Genomic DNA, 19,364 nt, shown 5'->3' with positions numbered 1-19,364 from the left:
TTTTTTGCACAAACTCACAACAGCGGCTGGCAACGTAAAGTTTGGCAAATTTTTTATATTATTTATTGTTAAATATGTAGATTATTATTAGATTATTTTTATTAAATATATAAAATATTTTGATGAATATTAAGATATATTTAAGTGGAGTTAAATCACTCAAAATTTTCAGTTGATGCTAAAAATGATTTTAAAGAACAAAACTACTCTTTATACCTAGAGTAGTTTTTGGCTTTTTTTATATATCTCAAAAAGTATTTAAGATACCAAAAAATGTTTTATATAAAAGTTTTGTAAAAACTTTCTATATTTAACTACACCTGTATAATTTTGAAAAGATATTTGTTGAAATAAGTTGTTTAAATTTTTTTTATTTTATTTCTATTATTAAATACAGATGTTTCTACGATGAAACTTATGCATACAACATTTTTTTTAAATCTCGAGTAATTTTCGAGATATATCGAAAAATGTCGATTCTATGTATAATAAATTTGCTTTATAATGGTTGGAGTCTTTAGAATTGTTTTTTTAACACCAACTGAAAATTTCTAAATTATTCACGTATACTTTCTTTTTCTCCTTATATGTATGTAAAGTTTCATTAAAATCAGAATTTCCGGATCTTCTTTTTAGAGCTTCTTATTTTAATATATATCATAGTTTATGTATATGTCTTATTGTTAGTTATATATATTTCAATTTTTCTTTATATTTAAAAAATTTTTGTATCTATTAAAAATTAAGCTCGTTAAAAAGTTATTTAATCTTTGCACACAAAATTAACATTATCTGGCAACGTAATGTTTGACAAATTTATAATATTTCTTGGTATTACTTACTGCTAGATATATTTAGATTATTATTAGATATAATTATCTTATATTTGCGATATAAAAAATTGGAAAAATATTTGGACGAATATTGAGGAATATTATTTGCGAAAACGGATGGACTTAATATCACTGCACTCGTTAAATATGCAATGCATCGTCAATAACGCGTTTTGCCGCATGCAGATACAATTTCAATTTTAATAATTCAGTGCTATATACCGCGAAACGAACGTTGCATCGTTCGTTTACACTCATTCTATATAGCACCGTGCAGTCAATTTAATTTTTAAATAGAGACCACAAAATAATAACGACAAATATAATAACACTAGCTATAAAAAATATTTAACAATAGCAAAATACTTTGACAACATTTATTTTAAAATTTAGTAAAAATAAACAATTTTATCATATAATTATTATCACAAATAATGTTTTAACATAATTTCGTATAAAAATAAATCTGCTTTGTATAATTTAGACTGCAAAAAGCATCGAAGAAGGACAGCAGATTTTTGCTTAAAAATGCAAGAGAAAAGACTAACGCTATTTTCTAGCGACGACTCCTTGATTTTGTTCAACGTTAACCGAAGGCTCGTTCTCTCTGTAAACCAGATTATTTCCTCTGAATAGGTAGCCGACCGGTGAGCCACTTCAAAGAGTGATTCCTCAAAGGAGTCAGTCCTTCCCTAATTTCTTCCCATTCGCGGGAGATCCTCCCTAGTTACGGCCCTGACAAGACAATGGAGAGGGACGCTGATTCATCGGGAGTACCCGGCTGATTCAGAAGGCGAATAGATAGGAAAAAGGACAAAGAACAAAGAGGAAAATGCAAAACATAGAAAAGAAAAAATGGCGCATCCTGGCCAACGGATGCAAGCGTGATGGGAAAATACGCGGAAATGGGAAGACGACTAAGGGAGTTCAGAGAGCTCAGGGAACAAGTTTTAAAGAAGAGGGAAAAAAGGAAGATTCAGAAAAATGGATGGAAATGGGTAAAATAGAATGGCTCGAGGGAATTGGCTATGTCCGCTGAAAAGGATGCGTGCAGGTTCGCCAAGTGTTGACTAAGGATATTAGAAAGAGACAATGAGTAGCGATGGCGTTCGAACGCTCGCGCGCCTTCTTATAATTATATAATTTATTACAGCATATTATATATATATATATATATGTACATGTATACTGTATGTACCTATATATATTAATATATATTTTATAATATACTTTATTATATATATTTTTATATATAAAAATATATATAGTATAATATATCATTTTTATTTTATATAACACATATTTTGCATAAAACACACACATATTTAGTATATTTTATAAATATTTTATAATACATTCTTATATATGTACATATTATTATGTACATATACATATTATATATATATATATATATATATATATATATATATATATAATAAAATAGAATGTGCATGTATATGCAAATTTTATATATATACAATACGTATATATAATCTGCTACAATTAATGTTAAAAAATATTATACAAATTATATTATAAGATTATATGTATAATTTTATTATAAATATAATATAATAATAAATATAGTATTCTTCTCATGTATGCACACAAATCAAATAAAATTTTTAATGTTTATGCATATTATTATCAACATCATATTTAAATAAAAAGAAAAGATATATATAATATATATATATATATATATATATATATATATATATATATTTTCTTAATTTAATACAATGAGCTGTACACTATATTATTCTTGCGCGGGTATGCATAAATGGATCGTTGAAATATCTTTGTTTGTTCGAAAGTTGGACTGAGATGCGACCGCTGTTTCTCTCATGTTGAGTAAAGTAGAGAGGAGGGCGGTTCTCCAACCCCTCTCTCTCTCTCTCTCTCTCTTTCTCTTTTCCTCTCTCTTTCTCTCTCTCTCTCTCTCTCTCTCTCTCTTTCTCTCTCTTTCTCTCTTTCTCTCGGGCGTCGCGGCGCGACTGTTCCTGGGTTCGGTCTGCATTGCGCATTCACGAGACAGGCGCATCGTGGTTGTCGTCGCCGTCGTCGTCGTCGTCGTCGTCGTCGTGGTGGTCGCCGTCGTCGTCGCCGCCATCGAGTCAGTTTCGACGGTGGCCTTGATAAGGAGCTCAACGCTATCGGGAGGGTAAAGATAGGGAGGTAGGAAGTAACACAAAATCGAACGAGGAACTCATCTACAAGACGACATACAAGCAAGACGGCGTTTGACTTGGAGAAGGTAAGCGATACTTCTAAATAATCTTTTAAGAAATTAGGGTTTGTTCGAGAGCCTCCGAGAAAATTCTTCGCTCGATTTAATCGGTCCTTGCGTGTTGGACTCAATTATCGGGGCCTTGCCTTCGAAGCAATCAGATTAGACGAATTATCGCGTGAGTGACGATGATTAGAGATATAGAATCAATGTTACGTTTGAAAAAATTGCATTTTGAAACGAAGTGGTTAAAGTGGTTAATTATTAATTTGTCAATTAAAGTAGAATGTTTTGTAGAATATAATTTTATCTCAAAATTGTATAAATATTATCTTATAATTTATTAAAATTATATAAATATTATCTTATCTATTTGAATTAACTTTTTTATAGTGACCACGATTTTAACTGTACACGATATAAAAATAAAAATTTTAATTATACAAATCTTTAACTTACAAATTAATTATTAATTTTATATAATATATTTTCAAGGATAAAAATGTGTTTTATGTAACGTCAAATTCATAAATTTTGAAATGTATTAGATTTATTAATTTTTGATGTAATCTACCCAGTTCTACCTTAAAGTTTGATATATTCTGAGAAAAATTTTGAAAATAAGAATTTTTTTATTATATTATATATTTTTTATTATATATTAGAATATATTATGTTAGAACTAAATCGAAATACTCATAGCGTGTATCATATGTATATTTAATAAAATTTGGCAAAAAATTGAAAGAATATATTTAAAAAAAATATGTATATACAATATATATTGTATAATATAAATATTAAAATATTAAATCGCGTGAAATTATAACAATAATATCAACAAAAACTGCAAGTAATTATGTGTTCAATAGTTAAAAAATTATATAAATATATATTTATATATTTATATTTATATAACTAAAATATATATGTATTAAAATACGTATATATATTTCTTTTTATTAAAAAAAAGCTTTTCTGTCTTACAAAATAACGTATATATAAAATTTGGAAAATGTATGAAATCATCACGTCTTATTGTTAGAAAGAAGCGTCAAGTGCAACTTGAAAAATTGCATTGTTCGCTCGAAGTATGCTTTTTCAAGAAAAGTCCCGCGACTCTGAAACTAGTTTGCTTCATATGTGTATTGTATCATGATCATACATCATTCATAAATTTCTAAATAGCAGACTCGTAAACCATTCAGAATTCTCATTATATAGGTAAATGGCTAAGCGAATGGACATTTAATTGGAACAATTATAAAGTCGTATATGTAATTGTGACTTTGTGTTAACCAACCGACACATCGTAAACGCTTCGATTTTACTGTCTAGTTATAAAGGCTATGTAGGACTCCCTAGTTACAGTATTCCAAATGAATTCCGCGAGAGTAAATATTGTTGTAGCATCAGATGCGATAATTAATAGTAATAACTACCGTTTTGATAATATTTGCATTAGATATGTATCTTGTAAACTTGCAAAAATTTTAATTTAAAAAAGCATCTTACAAAAAAAAATTCGCAAATTTGATTTTAATTAAACTTGTATACATATAAGGGAAATAAATAGATGAATTTAGAAATTTGCAGATAATGTTAAACGATTCTAAAGAATAAAACTATTTCTTGTACATACGTAAAGTGACCTTCTGGCTTTTTTCTCAATATATTGTAAAAATGTACAATATTTTATTCTAAATATCAAAAAATGTTTTATACAAAAAGTTTTATCATAAAAATATCTATTTAATCACATCAATAAAATTTTAGAAAAATTTTTTGCGAAGAAGTTGTTTAAACATTTTTATTTTTTTTGTTACTATACTACTGTAAGTTAAATAAAGGTGTTCCTACGATGAAACTTTTATATTTATTTAAATCTTTAGTAATTTTTGACATATATCGAGAAAAGTTAATTTCCTGTACATACAATATGTAAGTAGTAATATTCACTAGAATCATTTTTTAACAATAATTGAAAATTTTTAAATTCTTTTTATATTTATTTTTTTTCCTACATGTGTACAAAGTAAAATTAGAATGTCTGCATTTCCGGCTTCTCTTGTTAAAGCTCCTTAGCTTGGTGTATAAATATAATTTTTTATATTTAAAAAATTTTTGTGTATATTGAAAATTAAGTTATATTGTTTATATTATATAAGTTATATAATATATTAAAAATTAAGTTTACCTTTTTAGAGCACCTTGTATACAAAAATTAATATCATAGCCACATTTTCCATAATTATTATTTATGTAGAGAAAGACTTGTCAAAAAATATCAACGACAATTTTTGTACAATTTTTTATTGAACGTAGTAATAGTAAGAATTTGAAGCTTTTGTTCTCACTTAGATTCCAGGAACCTTCTCATCTTCTCAGACACGTTAAGATTTCTTTGTACAGATATATATTATACATTGTATACATTTTTACACCGGCACTTTGTTGAGCTTAATCACTTAAAAAGCCGCTCGGTCAATAACCCGTTCGATGTTGCTACCAAACTCTGAACATCTGCTGTCATTATTGGCTTTCGTCTGTGTGTGTCCGATTGAATTCTGCTGATATTGGAAATAGATTTTTACAGATTTCAATTACAAGCAAAATGCTTTCAACTAACGGATGAACTCTATGTTACAAACATGAAAGTTGAAATAAATCATAATTTTAATGTTATTGCAATGTTGAGTTTTCAAAATTATCTTTAGGACAGAACGCAAACAAAATCCATATATAAATACATATAAATCTCAATTGTACTCAACATTTCAATAATAAATGTTACAAAAAGCGTTATAAAAACCTATGTATACTTGAAGTACATTTAACGTTGAAGATAATCAATCTCATGTTTATCATATTATCACCATTATTCTGAGAATCATAGTTTGCCGCAAATTATTGAAATACAACTTTCCCACATTGTGTCGAGATTATCTAGCGCAAAACTTCGGCTGTTTTCTTTTTTTTTTTTTCGAAAACTTCGCAATTACTCCGACGACAATGGCATTGTTCCCGTCGTTGGCAATTTTCTTCCCGTTCACCAAGCCATTCGCAAGTTCATTAAACGCGAAACGCGCTTTTGTGTTTGCGAAACTTCTTCAGTCGTTAGGCAACGCGATGCAACCGCTATTTATCGCGGATAAAAAAAAATAGAAATAAAAAAAGGAGAACGAATTTTTCTCAGTCGGTGAGAGAACCTGAAATTCCGCCAGTCAGCCAGCCAGCTAACCAGATTGCGTAATCCTAAATGATCACGACGGCGACCGCGATGAGGGCTATCGCATTTTACAGTTTCAGAGTCCACGGGTAGCGTCAACCGTAAGCCGTTTAGCCGTGGCTCTAAGCGAGTTCCGAGACTCTCCGGGGAACAATGGTGTGTATAACGCCATATACATACGTATACCGTATTTATGTACATACACCGTAAACGTGTGTACGTTAGAAGAACCCGCGGACGGCAGGGAATCGAGTCGGGACCACCCTCCCTATCCTCCCTACCGTTCTGGGGTAGGTAACCGAGCCGTTACACCGCGATATTGCACTACCGCTGTCGCTGTTATCGCTTCGCATCGACGTTCCCCCTCAGTGTAATGTCATTACATGCAGTTGTAGTCGCGCGACGAAGGTGTGTGCTTGGTCCAGCCAGACCGAGGTTCCATTGTTTCTCTAAACGTCATTTCAACTCGGTAACACGTGAATTTAATCCTTTTGAATGTCCATTTATTAACAGAGTATAGTTATACGAATCATATCATTTCACGTTCTTTGGATTGAAAAAATTGAAGAGTGGTGTAAAAACTTCAATTTGCAGTGTTTTTCTTTTTCATGTTAAAGAGAATTGGATTAAAACTTAAAGGTAAATTAAAATTAAGAATATCCCATGGATGAGATAATTTTCTTCTTTATTTTTATTTATTTTATATTTATCAGATTTAACGTGATTTTTTTATGGATGTACATATGATACTTTCATCTAAGTAGCTTATGTCCGCTTTATGAGCGAGTTGTACTACTCGCGTCAAACGTATGCGTGTCTGTGTGTGCATTTTTATTCTACTGAAGTATTTATAATGTTAATATGTAATTTCTCGTAATTTTAAATGTGTCTTTAAGTGTGTTTTATACACTTAAAAGCACATTTAATTTAATAAATGTAGCTTTAATTTAATAAAAAGTAAGCTCAGAATGCGGGTCTTAGTATCTAATAATGCACATAATAATAATAATAAAGTTTAATAATAATATACATCTAATAATAATAAAATAAATGCAGTTTTTATATTAAAATTGCTAAATCGATTCACGAGCAATCTGACAGTCATTCATTAACTTCCAATGTAATCGCATATTCGAATTATACGTAATACCTACTATTTAAAAAAATCTGTATTTTCTAGAATGATATTGTTATTTTAGGAACCATCAATTTTCTTTGCGTAAAACTTTTCTACGTAATTATAAATGAATGGTTATATTGAGAAATTGATCGAGAAATAACATAAAAATAGTTATTAGATAAAAATCGATCAATAAAACGAATGCACCATAGGAAATAGTTATGAAAGATTGATGCGCGATCTTATTTTAACCGACCTGTATATAACCGATTGAACCGACCGCATTTTAGAGAATAGAACTGACAATAACAATATATAGGATGTTCCAAAATTAATGGATGTTATTTTTAGTTCTGAGCAGACTCTTTGATCAAGTTTTTCGAGTTTCTTTTTAAGTGAAAATATCGAGAAAAATCATTACTTTTTTTTGCGAGTTTCCAATTTTTGTCTATCATATATATGTCTTTGATACTAACTGAACCTCAAATTCTATCGAAGGAAAGTCTTTACCTAAGATTAACTAGGAATGTAATTTTATTATCTTCTTTAAACTTCAACAAAGTTTTAGTTTGCGAAAAGCCCTTCTTCTTTTCCATCACTTACAACTCGAAAAGTTTATTTCTCACATTTAACGAAAAATCATCTCCAAAATGGCTGGAGAAATTAAAGAGACATTTGATGATTTTGAGACATCCTGTATATTTGCTTCTTTTCTCCCATTTTTCTTTTCTTCTTTTTTCATTATATATACATATATATATGTATATATTTCTCGAGATTCGCAGGCAGCGGCTCGACAGAAACGAGATGATACCGCGTGCGATCTCGAGAATGCGTCGCGGACGGAAAAGGAAAAGTAGATGTAAAAGAGAGCAATAGTAATAAAGAAAGAGGAAGGGAGAGAGAGGGAGAGAGACAGAGAAAGAGAGAGAAAAAAAGAGACCATCCAGGAATATATTATATATTATATAGTTACATGGAGTTCTCCATGTATGGTATATATATATATATATATATACATATATATATATATATATTTGTGCGTGTGTCTGTAAGCGCGGCAAGCGCCGTGATATCGATCGCACGCAATATCGCGCGCTACGAGCTACGAGGTCCGTGTACCGACTACCGACGCCCGACGTCCCGTCCGTGTTCCACTTGCTCCGGTATAGTACCTACCGCCTACAGACGCACGATTTATATCGTGAATAGAGGTACCGTGTCCGTGCAATGTGTGCGCGCCACGCCGGTCTCTTTGTTGAAACGTTTCATCAAACGTGCTTGTGGGTAGATTCGTCGATAGCCGCGATGACGACGCGATGACGCCTGTTCGATAGGATCGATCGTCGCCGCGTACAGGTTCGTAAGTCACCGAGTCCACGCGGTGTTCGTGAAAAGTAAACATCGATGAATCAGACGGCGGCTGCTTTTGCACGCCACGGCATACTATATCGAAAACGATAAATATGTGAACAGATTTGATATTATATTTATATTTATATTTTTTTACATCATATTTATTTTGATATTATATTTTATAAAAACACATTTGAAGACACATTTCAAATGTCATGGAAAATGTGAACTCGGAATACGGGCCTATTTTTTCCGCATACGAGAAATTACATATTAACATTATAAATACTGCAGTAGAATCAAAACGCACACACAGACACACGTACGTTTGACGCGAGTGGTACAACTCGCTCATAAAGCGGACATAAGATATTTAGATGAAAAAAACCACATATACATAAAAAATTATGTTAAATAAAATAGAGAGAGAGAGGGGGGGGGGAGAAGGGAAGAGAGAAAGAGAAGAAAAGAGAGTTAATTTTTAGCTACATAGATTAAATTTATTGGAGAAATAAATATATATGTTAAATATTAAATATTTTGTTATTCATACATAATAATGATACATAATATAAACTGATAAAAGCAATCGTCAAGTTTAAATTTAATGATAATATAATATTTGATAATAAAACATATTTATTTAATAATAAAACATTAACTTATTTATGTGACAAAATATTAACTTATTTATGGATCTGTATATGTATAAATATATGTAACATGTATATATATATATATATATATATATATATATATATATATATATATATAAAATGTTATATACTATTATTTTACTTCACAGATTATTATCAAAAAGATAATTAACACATCTAATTCTTCTTATATACATATATATAAATACATATACATAAAATTTTTTATATACATATATATAAAAAATATATATATTTCCTTTCTTTTGTATTGTCAAGAGACACATTAGAATTCTTATATCATTCTACATTATTCTTACATTATTACTATTTATCTAATGTATTGTGTAGTCTATTTATCTAGTGTATAATGTGTTGGTTGCAAATCAGCTGGTAGTTCCCTCGATATCGATAAATACGAGACAGATATAATCCGGAATGTCAACAGACGGCGTCGGTTTCGCGCGAATATCGGGTTAATCTCGATTAACGGCTCAACTAGATGTTGATTGTGATTAGTTGGCACGGATAGTCGAGTAATCATTTAGAAATGGATATTTGTCAGTGTTTGTGATTTAATTCGGGCTGAGAATTTGAACGTATTTCTCTTCCTTTTTCTCTTTCTCTCTCCTTGAGCCTGTTACGTTTGTCTGTAAGCCAAGAAGTTTAACGAAACTTGAATATTTAAATATTCATGATATATTCTGCTATGCAAAGAAAGACATCGAGAACTTCTCACTGAAAGATTTGCTCGCGCAAATGCATTTTACGAGAACGATTCTTTGACTTTGTGGCTTTTGATTGCTTCAAGAATGACAAACGAGCGAGTCTTTATTATAGAAATATTAATTATTAATTCGCGCGAATTATATTATGCAAATTATTTGATCGATGAATTATTACAAATTATTTATAAGTGATGTTAAGTTTTATACTAAGAAAACAAAATTATTGTATAGAAACAGATATCATATTTTTGTTCTTAATAGCCGCGCTTTACAAATCTTATATAAATTTTATATAAGTCAAAAACTTGAACATGAAATAAACGCATAGCAATATAAACAAAGAAACTATAATTTGATATGAAACAGTAATGAATTTCCATTTTTTGTTATGATTCTTATTTTTTTCAATTTTTGTTTTCAAGGAAATATTTATTTACAAATATTATAAATGTAGTTATAAAATATGCTATTACTGGTTGCATTATATATAAAAATAGTTTCTTTTGTTTTATTATTCTCTTTTTAATTTTTACTATATGTATGTATAATAAAATTTATAGTTTAAAATAGTTTTAAAGTTAAAAATATAATCATTGAACTATTAATACCTAGGTTAATAAAAATGCTTGTTTCTTTAATTATATTTGTTATTTGTCTTTTAGTTATTACTTGCGAATAAGTAAAGTGAATATTAAGAATATGGTTTACAATTGTGATTAACTTGTCTATATAAAACTGATTATTTTATTGACTCCTCGCTAATTAGTACTATACTCTAATATTTAAAATTATTATAATTTATAACAAAATTTGTATATGGTCGACAGAGAAATGACAAGATGCTCGTAAGATTACAATTTCCAACATTATAGTAATAATAAAAATAAGAATCTCAACTATAATTATTTTATACTTTGGAATTATAATCGCAAATATCACATTTTTCTTTCAATGTATACGAAAGTGCGAAAATGTCATAGAAATATTTCTGGAGAGGATAACAACAAATATAGATATAAAGTTAATAGAACTTCTTGTTACATCTTGTAACTCTCCACAATTTTGATTTCCTTATTTGACTTCCAGAGGAACAGTAGTACGAAATTTGAGACTTCTCCGAGGATAATGTGGGGAAGAGCAAATATGGCGGCTGTGATCCTTCTTCTAGGATGGCTGTATGTTTTCGCTTGCGCAGAAGGTACATGTTGGTTTTCGTACAAGATTAACACAGAGATAATAATTTATTAAAATTTACAAAAGGAAAGCCGTTCTTCTATTAAATACAGCATTCGAATAAAAAATAAATAAGATATTTTATATTAAACTTTAAGTAAAATATACCGCGAAGAGGACAGAGCCGGCTCCTTTCGCGTAAATGTTAAATGAAATGTAAAATGTAAACTGTTCGTGAGAGAGAATAACGGGAAAATGTTTCGTCGGTCATCTCAGCTGGCAATACCGAGGTGATGTCTGCCGACGCCGAGGCGGAAACTATTCTCGAACGAGCGACCACGTGGTTGTGGAGTCAACAGGATAAGGACGCTGGTTGGGGTAACGACACGAATCGAGTACTTCTGGTCCTTCGTCTGGCAAATCTTTCCCGTAACGACAACGTCACGCCATCGGTACCACCGCTCGAGTTGCAACTCAGTGCCAAGCAAATGGAACTGGAAATCGTGCTTCTACTTTGGAGGTAGTAGATATCCGCGAGATATAGTCAAGATTTTTTTAGAAAAAATTTTTTTTTATTTTCTTCTCTTGAGAAGAAGAAGAAGAATCGTGCATTTTAATATTATAGTACTTTATTTTAATATTATATACTACTTTATTTTAATATTTTAATTGAAAATAATATTTTATTTTTTTATATTAAAATTAATATTTTAATATTATACTACTTTGTTTTATTTTTTGTGCTCTATATTTGGGAATAAATACAGATTAATGCTGTCGAGTGTTTGGCATTTTTAGCTACAACAAAAAAGAATTTCTTTTTTTTTTCAAGGTAAATATTTGGTCTCTTTTAATTAAAGAAAAGTATATTTGCTGTCTACAATTAACGTTGATGATGTGAGAGTGCGGATATTTAAAATTTTATATACTTACAAAGTAATATAGACGATAAATTACTAAACATGATTTGAAATCAAGATAATTGAAGAAAATACTTTTTTTTAAATAATTTGAAATCATTGGTTAAATGATCTAATTTTATGTAAATTTTGATATTTGCCGAAGATGAGTTCAAAAAGAAACCGAAGAGTTCTATTTATATAATTAAAATAATATTAAATATAAATTTCTTTCTTGATTTCTGCGTTTTAACTTTTATTAGCTCAATACTAATGTTATTATCGTGATTTAGATATTTTTCTATTTTTTAGATATTTAGATAACAAAAAATCCTGATAATCTTATCAACATTAATATCTTATTTGTTAATTGCGAGAAATATAATGAAATATTTATCTCATATAGAGAAAATTTAGAAAATTATCTTTAAAATTTCGTAGTAAAAATTCTATGATGTTCCAGCAGTGAATAAAATAAAAATATTTTTTAATAAATAGTTTTGCTTTAATCCTCGTATTTTAAGGTTGCTCTTTAACCCTCCGTGAATCAGATGGGATGAAATTAACCCCAATAGTTCTACTCTGCTTTGCTTATGTTTTAAAATTTGTTTGATTTGGCTAATTTTTTTGAGTAGCTAAAATTGAAGTGTCGTCGCGTCATGGCACTGTAAAAAATTTTTATGTTTGCCTCTTTTAATAATAAAAATCTAATTTTTAAACTTATTTTTAATTCATTATATTCTAGTTATAATATAAAAGATATATAATAATATAATATAATAATATAATAAACGAACAAATACAAATTCAGGATGTCTTCCTGTTGACATTTCATATTTAGGATAAAATAAATTACACGTGGGGTAAATTTGACCCCACGTGTTTCAGGGGAGGACTTTTTGTCATCTGGTTCACGGAGGGTTAATCAATTATACCTTATCTTCTGAACTAATGTATTGGATATACAAAATTCGTTGCGTAAAGTCCTCAAGGATGCATGATCTTTTTATTGTGTTCACAGACACCGAGAAGTCGGGTTTTCTCCAGTTAGACTGGCACACTACACCCTGGCCTTGAACGCAATGTGCATGGACCCGCGACAGTTCCACGGCCACGATCTAATTGGCACGTTACAGCATCACGAGCCACCGACCGATTACGAGTTTACGTTGACCGCCCTTGCGGCATGTAGCGCGCAAGCACACGTTCGCAAACGACAGATGCGTCGTCTTCTGGACATCGCAAGTGCTCCGCAGAATCACAAAGTTGGTAGGTTGTCATAATTATGTCGATCAAAATATACAGATAAGGCGGATATATAAACAGATGAGAAATTTCAAGAAAAGCCGCAGCTTTCATTCTAAGTATTATCACACTAAAAGTTTGAGGAATAATTTATTGGGTATTTTAAATGTAAATTTTCGAATCTTAATTCTTTGAAAACGGTCACTTTTTTTAATCAATTATTTTAATTAAAAATGAATTAAAATATGATGCTTTGAAACAATCTTGTTCCGGAGACCAACATGACACTCTACATCTACATACTCATATCTTGAGTATAATTTTTTTTTTCCTCTTACTGATTGCCTACAAATGACACATTTTTTTTTAGATCAAATAAGAAAAGAGAAATGTTTATTTTTCGGATTTTCTGTATTTATTTTTCTTTTGGTTCCAATTAATTTTGCATGTTGATTGATAACTGATTTCATTTTCTGAAAACAAATTTTAAGAGGAAAATAAATAAAAAATATGAAAAATGCAGTTTTCGTTTAAAATTAAAAACTTATATGTGCTTTACATGTATAATATTATATATATGTATTATATATGTTGTCATCTTTTGAAAAAAAAGTGTGTACATACATATATAATATATATGTATATATAAGTCTGCCGTTTTCAAAGAATATAAATATTTTGTAAGATAAATGAAATATGATAAATAATAATATGATGAAATGAATAATCATTATATAAATACATATAGATATCTCCAGAATTCGCAAGTATATAATCGATCCCTAGATTAAAATAGAGATCAAAGTTTTTCAAGAAAAAAAGAAACTTGTAAAAATATGCACAAAATGTTAATTTTATTTGCATTTTTATCCTTATATCGCGTTACTCGCAGTTGGCAGGAATGCGAGGCACCTGATGACTTTAACTTGATAATGAACAATATGAACTTACCGTAGACACGATCGCGATGCTGATCCTGGTGTTGCGGTGCATCAGTCAGGACCACCGACATCGCAACATCCGTCACATTATTCGCAAACCGTCGACGGTGCTGACGCAGCAGCAAAAGGATGACGGCAGCTTTGGTGATCTGCATACCACCGCATTGGTGATGCAAGCACTCGAGGAAGTAGAGAACGAGCCGGCTGACAATTGGAATAAATCCGCGGCATTAACCTGGCTGATCAGTCAGCAACGACCGGACGGTTCGTTTCACGGTGACGTCCGTGCGACTGCTGAAGCGATATTGAGTGTCACCCCTCGTGGATTGGCCAGCATCCGAACTCTTGACTGCGGACAGGGTCTATCGGACAATTCGCCACCTCGTCTGACTACGAACAACAGTAAATCTTTCATTATAACATTTCAGATCCATCTAAATTACTAAAGATTAAAAAAAAAGATTGAAATTAAGAAATGGCTTTTTTAACACGTTTCTTTCGAGGTTCAACCACCAAACTTTTAGAGAATATTCTTTTTATATGTCTCAATACTCTCAAATTTTTTCGAGTTGGTGCAACATGATGAAAAAAAATGGAAAATCTTTTTTTTATTATTTTTTGATAATAGAACGGAATATTATTTATTTTTTTATGTTGCACCAACTCGAAAAAATTTAAAAAATTGAAAAAATTTGAGAGTATTGAGACGTATAAAAAGAATATTCTCTAAAAGTTTGATGATTGAACCTCGAAAGAAACATGTTAAAAAGGCCATTTTTTAATTTTAGTCTTTATTAAAAAATCGAGTTTTTATTCGAGATTAATAAAAAATGTTTTTTTGTGTCTTGTTGATAAGTACTCATAAAAAAATCGATACGTAATCATTTCGAATATTTACAGAGAAGAAAAATAAAAACTAAAAATGACAATTTTCTCGATAACTCAGGAAATAATAAAGTTAAGGAGTTGAAATTTTGAGAAAAAATTTTTTTTACAATGAGAAAATGACAGACCAAGTATTATTTGAAAACTCGTCGGTGGCACTTTTTGTATGCTTATTCGGCTATTTAACCTTTTAATAAATTTTCTGATTATTTAAAAAATTGTTATGCACGAAAAATCATTCGCAAAACTGAGACAAAAAAAATATCACATATTAATGATAATTCGCTAATAAATATTTCTACTGTATGAAAGAAAACTAAATAATAGCCCGTTGAACTTATGAGTTGCAGACATCGGGACGTCCGACAATCATAGCGAGACCGCTCTGCCGTCAGAATCGTCCGGGAGTAACGCGAGCAACGCGGACACCACAGTCGCGTATACCTCAGCGCCGATGTTGGTGAACGTGTCGTATACTCTATGGGTCGGCAGCAACGTGAACGAGACGTACAACTTGACAGTGACCGCACCCAAGAACGAGACCTTTTACGGGGTGATGATACTGGCGGCGGAGATGTCGCCTCATTTCGAGTTCCTCGCATCCGAATGGCCTAACGGTCATTATGTTCACACGCTAGCTGGATACAAGGAGGAGCCGATGTCCTATCACTACTGGCTACTCTACAGACTGCCCTCGCCGCCGGAGCCGCGTTCGCCGCCTGGAAATCAGCTGGTCGCGCCCGGAGGTACAGACGATTCGATCCCTTGTCTTGTCATGTTCGTCATTCTCTTTCTAGCTTTTCTTAAACTTTACAATTTACTTCTTCGTGCTTGCAGGTGTCGACAATTTGCAGATCAGTGAAGGGGAGCACTACCTCTTCTGGTACAAGAAACTATGAAGCGTGTAGTGAGAGAAACAAACAGAGCAAAAGAACAAAGATAAAAAAGAAGAGATAATAAACAAACGGAAGGAGGATACTTTATAAGAGGAAAGCGGAAGTTATATATAATACAAATAAGAGAAAGAAAGAGAGAGAGAGAGAGAGTGAAAGAGAGAGTAGAAGGGAGAAAGCGTGATCTCAAAGCTCTAGAGCGAGATCCAGTATTCACTGCCATCGTTAATGTCGACACGTAAAGAAAAAATAAATAAAATAAAATAAAATAAAATACGCGCGATCCTGTTATAACGTGAGGGAGAGGAGGGTTAGACGAAGAGAAGAAACATAAAGATACACTTACACATACACGTACATGCATAGTTGGCAGTGATTTTTGAAACTCCGTTCTAGTGGCTGATACTTGAAGAACCCGGGCAAAATGAAATACGGATTTTGATCGATACGCCGGGTTCGATATCAACGCATACACACATATACAACATAGACAACTCCACTTTTTAACACGTTGAACGCTAGTGGCGAAATATGACTAGATGACACAAATGCGTAGAATCTGGATCTAGGATAGACATATTCGCGGCACGTTTGTATGTGTGCTATCAGTATGCAAGTAAAAGGATTTTAATTTGCAACCAGCTGTGTTTACAGAGTTGCATGGATATTTTGCATATAAATGGCTGATTTTATTAAAAATATAGCGCATTTTCACGCAGTCCTAAAAAGATTTAGAGTTAATAAAGTCAAACAGAAATTCGCGCAGCATTCAACGTGTTTATTAAAATTACAATAAGCTACGTGAGACGTTTTCTATGAAATCGCAATGTGCACAAACATACTTGTACTTATCGTAATTAATTCGTACTCACAATAAAATCAAATAGCAGTACTCGTATTAGCGAATATCCGCCCCGACGTTCCCGATCCGACTATAACGTGTTGATTTAGTAAATACACTCGCGATTAACGAGAATAAACGACGAATAAATAAATAAGTAAATAAGTAATTAAATAGGTGAATAAGAAGATGAGCAAAAAAAAACACAAATCCGACCTGCTGCTGCAACGCGTTCGAAAAAAAGGAAAACGCAACGTAAATACCGTACTTTCATTTGTACACGATATGTATCGTTTATCAAGCAGCTCGGAGTGTAATGTAAGATTTCATTTTTTTCTCTGGAATCAATAAAGGAATGAGTAAAATATATAAACCTAAACACTGTACATTTTATCTTACATGGTTTTTTATTTTAATACATCTAATGTGTTTAACCATAGTTTCTAGAATGTTTATATCATTTGTACAAATAATTTGTATCATTTTTCGAGTTGTGTACCTCAATAGAAGATATTTACAGAGCTTAGAGATTTTCTTTGTCAGCAAATTGACTTTTTATTTCATAATAAAATATTGTCCGCAAATCATTTTTGGACTATTTGATATATGTATGCAATTTGAATGTACAACATATGTAATTTCGTCTAATCAATAGATCTTTTTGATGTTTTTGTCGTTATACGAAATATTCCTTTATTTTTTTAATATATTGTTTTATTTTCTCTCTAAAAATCTCATACACTGATTCAAATTATGTTTATTAAAATCAAGCTATGTCATATAAAGCTTATTTATTTATTGATTTTTGTTTCAATTGGAAAATTTTTCTAACGATAAGAAACAACGATAATAAATCGCTTGCGGTATTGTATAAAATTAATAGATTATTTATTTTGAAATATTACATTAACGCACGCGACTAGTAGTTTCTATTATCTGGATAACAGTATTTAGCTAATCATCTAAATGAATTATTGTATTTTATTTTATCCTTATATAGATTAGCAAAGAGTATATATATTATTTTTATTTGTGTCTTAAAAAAAGGTATTGTCTTCTTCAAACATATTAATTTAATAACATTGCAAGTTTAGTTTACAATAATGTATGTATATAGAATTCAGTTTAGTCTACATCAATGTAAGTATATAAAATTTTAAAATATTTTTACATTATCATTGTTTCTTAGTTGTGAGCAGCAAATGTATCAAAAATCAAACAATGCGTTGAAAAAATTTTTTTCTTAGAAAATAAAAACTAATAAAAAAATAACAACATTAATATATTTTTATGTTCTACATTGTTTTCTTAAAAATGTTATATTGTCTTAAGATTAACTAGATAATATGCTCTATAATCTTATTCTTTCATTTAGTTAAATTAAAACAAGAACATTTTATCTAACAATAAGATATATTTATGAGATGATCCTCTAGATTCTAGATGATTTCTAGATTATCTAATAAGCGGAGCACTTGCGACTAGAAGAGTGAGAAAACAGATGATACTGATTGCGTAGATCTGATTTTATTTTAATATTACACAGTATTTATCATTATCTTTATTTTTTTTAAGGCAATAATTCATCAGAACGACAATAAAATACTAAAGATTTATCATCGTAATTCACGGATGTATTAATGATCTCGATAAATCGTCGATTCGACAAGTTTATCATAGATTTGAAGAACGTCTGCGTGAATTTATCCGTTGACTTTTTAGAGATATTTGATTTTAACAAATGCGTGTTAGACGAACACAGTTTATCTATATTATTCTCATCGACGAGATTTAAATCATCGTCTTCGTCTATTTTTGCTAAACAGGATGGCTCTATTCATAAATAATATAATATGTAATTATATACATAAACACAAATTGTAATAATATAATAGTAATATCATATATAATTAAATATATTTCTAAATAGAATTTAATCGTATAAGAAATCATACGCATTTAAAATTTGCAAATATTTCTGATAGATATATAAATATATAAACATGATATTCTCTCTTTAATTATATAGAATTATACATATATATATAAAATTAATATTATATTATTTCTTATAAAAGAGAGAGAAAAAGAGAAAATATTATTTAAAAAAAATACCTCGGTCATCGTTAAATGGGATATTCGTATGTGTAGGCGCAAACGTTACACCTGTATTGCGTTTCTCTGGATATTTGGTAGCAGTAATAATGTTCTGTCTTTGAACATTTGTTTCTTCATTTTCTGAAGTAATATAAAAAAATTTTACTTCGGAAAATATTACTGTTTTATATGTTACCCAATCTCTTTTGATTATATAATCTAAATCAATGGATTTAAA

General features: G+C 30.3%; 1 protein-coding gene across 3 annotated transcripts; it reads left to right on the top strand.

Annotated features, from left to right (window-relative positions):
- The first annotated feature begins 2,875 nt into the window (after positions 1-2,875).
- LOC140663904 (uncharacterized protein CG3556) lies at positions 2,876-17,408 on the top strand. Of its 3 annotated transcripts, none has more exons than XM_072888464.1 (7): positions 2,876-3,090; positions 11,239-11,350; positions 11,602-11,845; positions 13,246-13,493; positions 14,426-14,812; positions 15,646-16,041; positions 16,133-17,408. In XM_072888464.1, the coding sequence occupies exons 2-7, from the start codon at positions 11,278-11,280 to the stop codon at positions 16,192-16,194; spliced, it is 1,410 nt and encodes a 469-aa protein (XP_072744565.1). In that variant the 5' UTR covers positions 2,876-3,090; positions 11,239-11,277; the 3' UTR covers positions 16,195-17,408. The 3 variants fall into 3 exon arrangements, with proteins under 3 accessions (XP_072744565.1, XP_072744563.1, XP_072744564.1); XM_072888462.1 differs by having other exon boundaries at positions 2,877-3,090; positions 15,640-16,041; XM_072888463.1 differs by lacking the exon at positions 2,876-3,090 and adding an exon at positions 6,846-6,931 and having other exon boundaries at positions 15,640-16,041.
- The last annotated feature ends 1,956 nt before the right edge of the window (positions 17,409-19,364 follow it).

The sequence above is a fragment of the Anoplolepis gracilipes genome, chromosome 3 (assembly GCF_047496725.1).
Source record: "Anoplolepis gracilipes chromosome 3, ASM4749672v1, whole genome shotgun sequence".
NCBI classification, from domain to species: domain Eukaryota; kingdom Metazoa; phylum Arthropoda; class Insecta; order Hymenoptera; family Formicidae; genus Anoplolepis; species Anoplolepis gracilipes.
This window is presented reverse-complemented; position numbering and strand designations above follow the sequence as displayed.

Coding starts and splice junctions, on each gene's coding strand:
- LOC140663904 (XM_072888462.1), top strand. CDS start 11,278: ATGTGGGGAAGAGCAAATATGGCGGCTGTGATCCTTCTTCTAGGATGG. Junction 11,351..11,601: donor TGTTTTCGCTTGCGCAGAAG/GTACATGTTGGT, acceptor CGGTCATCTCAG/CTGGCAATACCGAGGTGATG. Junction 13,494..14,425: donor TCCGCAGAATCACAAAGTTG/GTAGGTTGTCAT, acceptor AACTTACCGTAG/ACACGATCGCGATGCTGATC.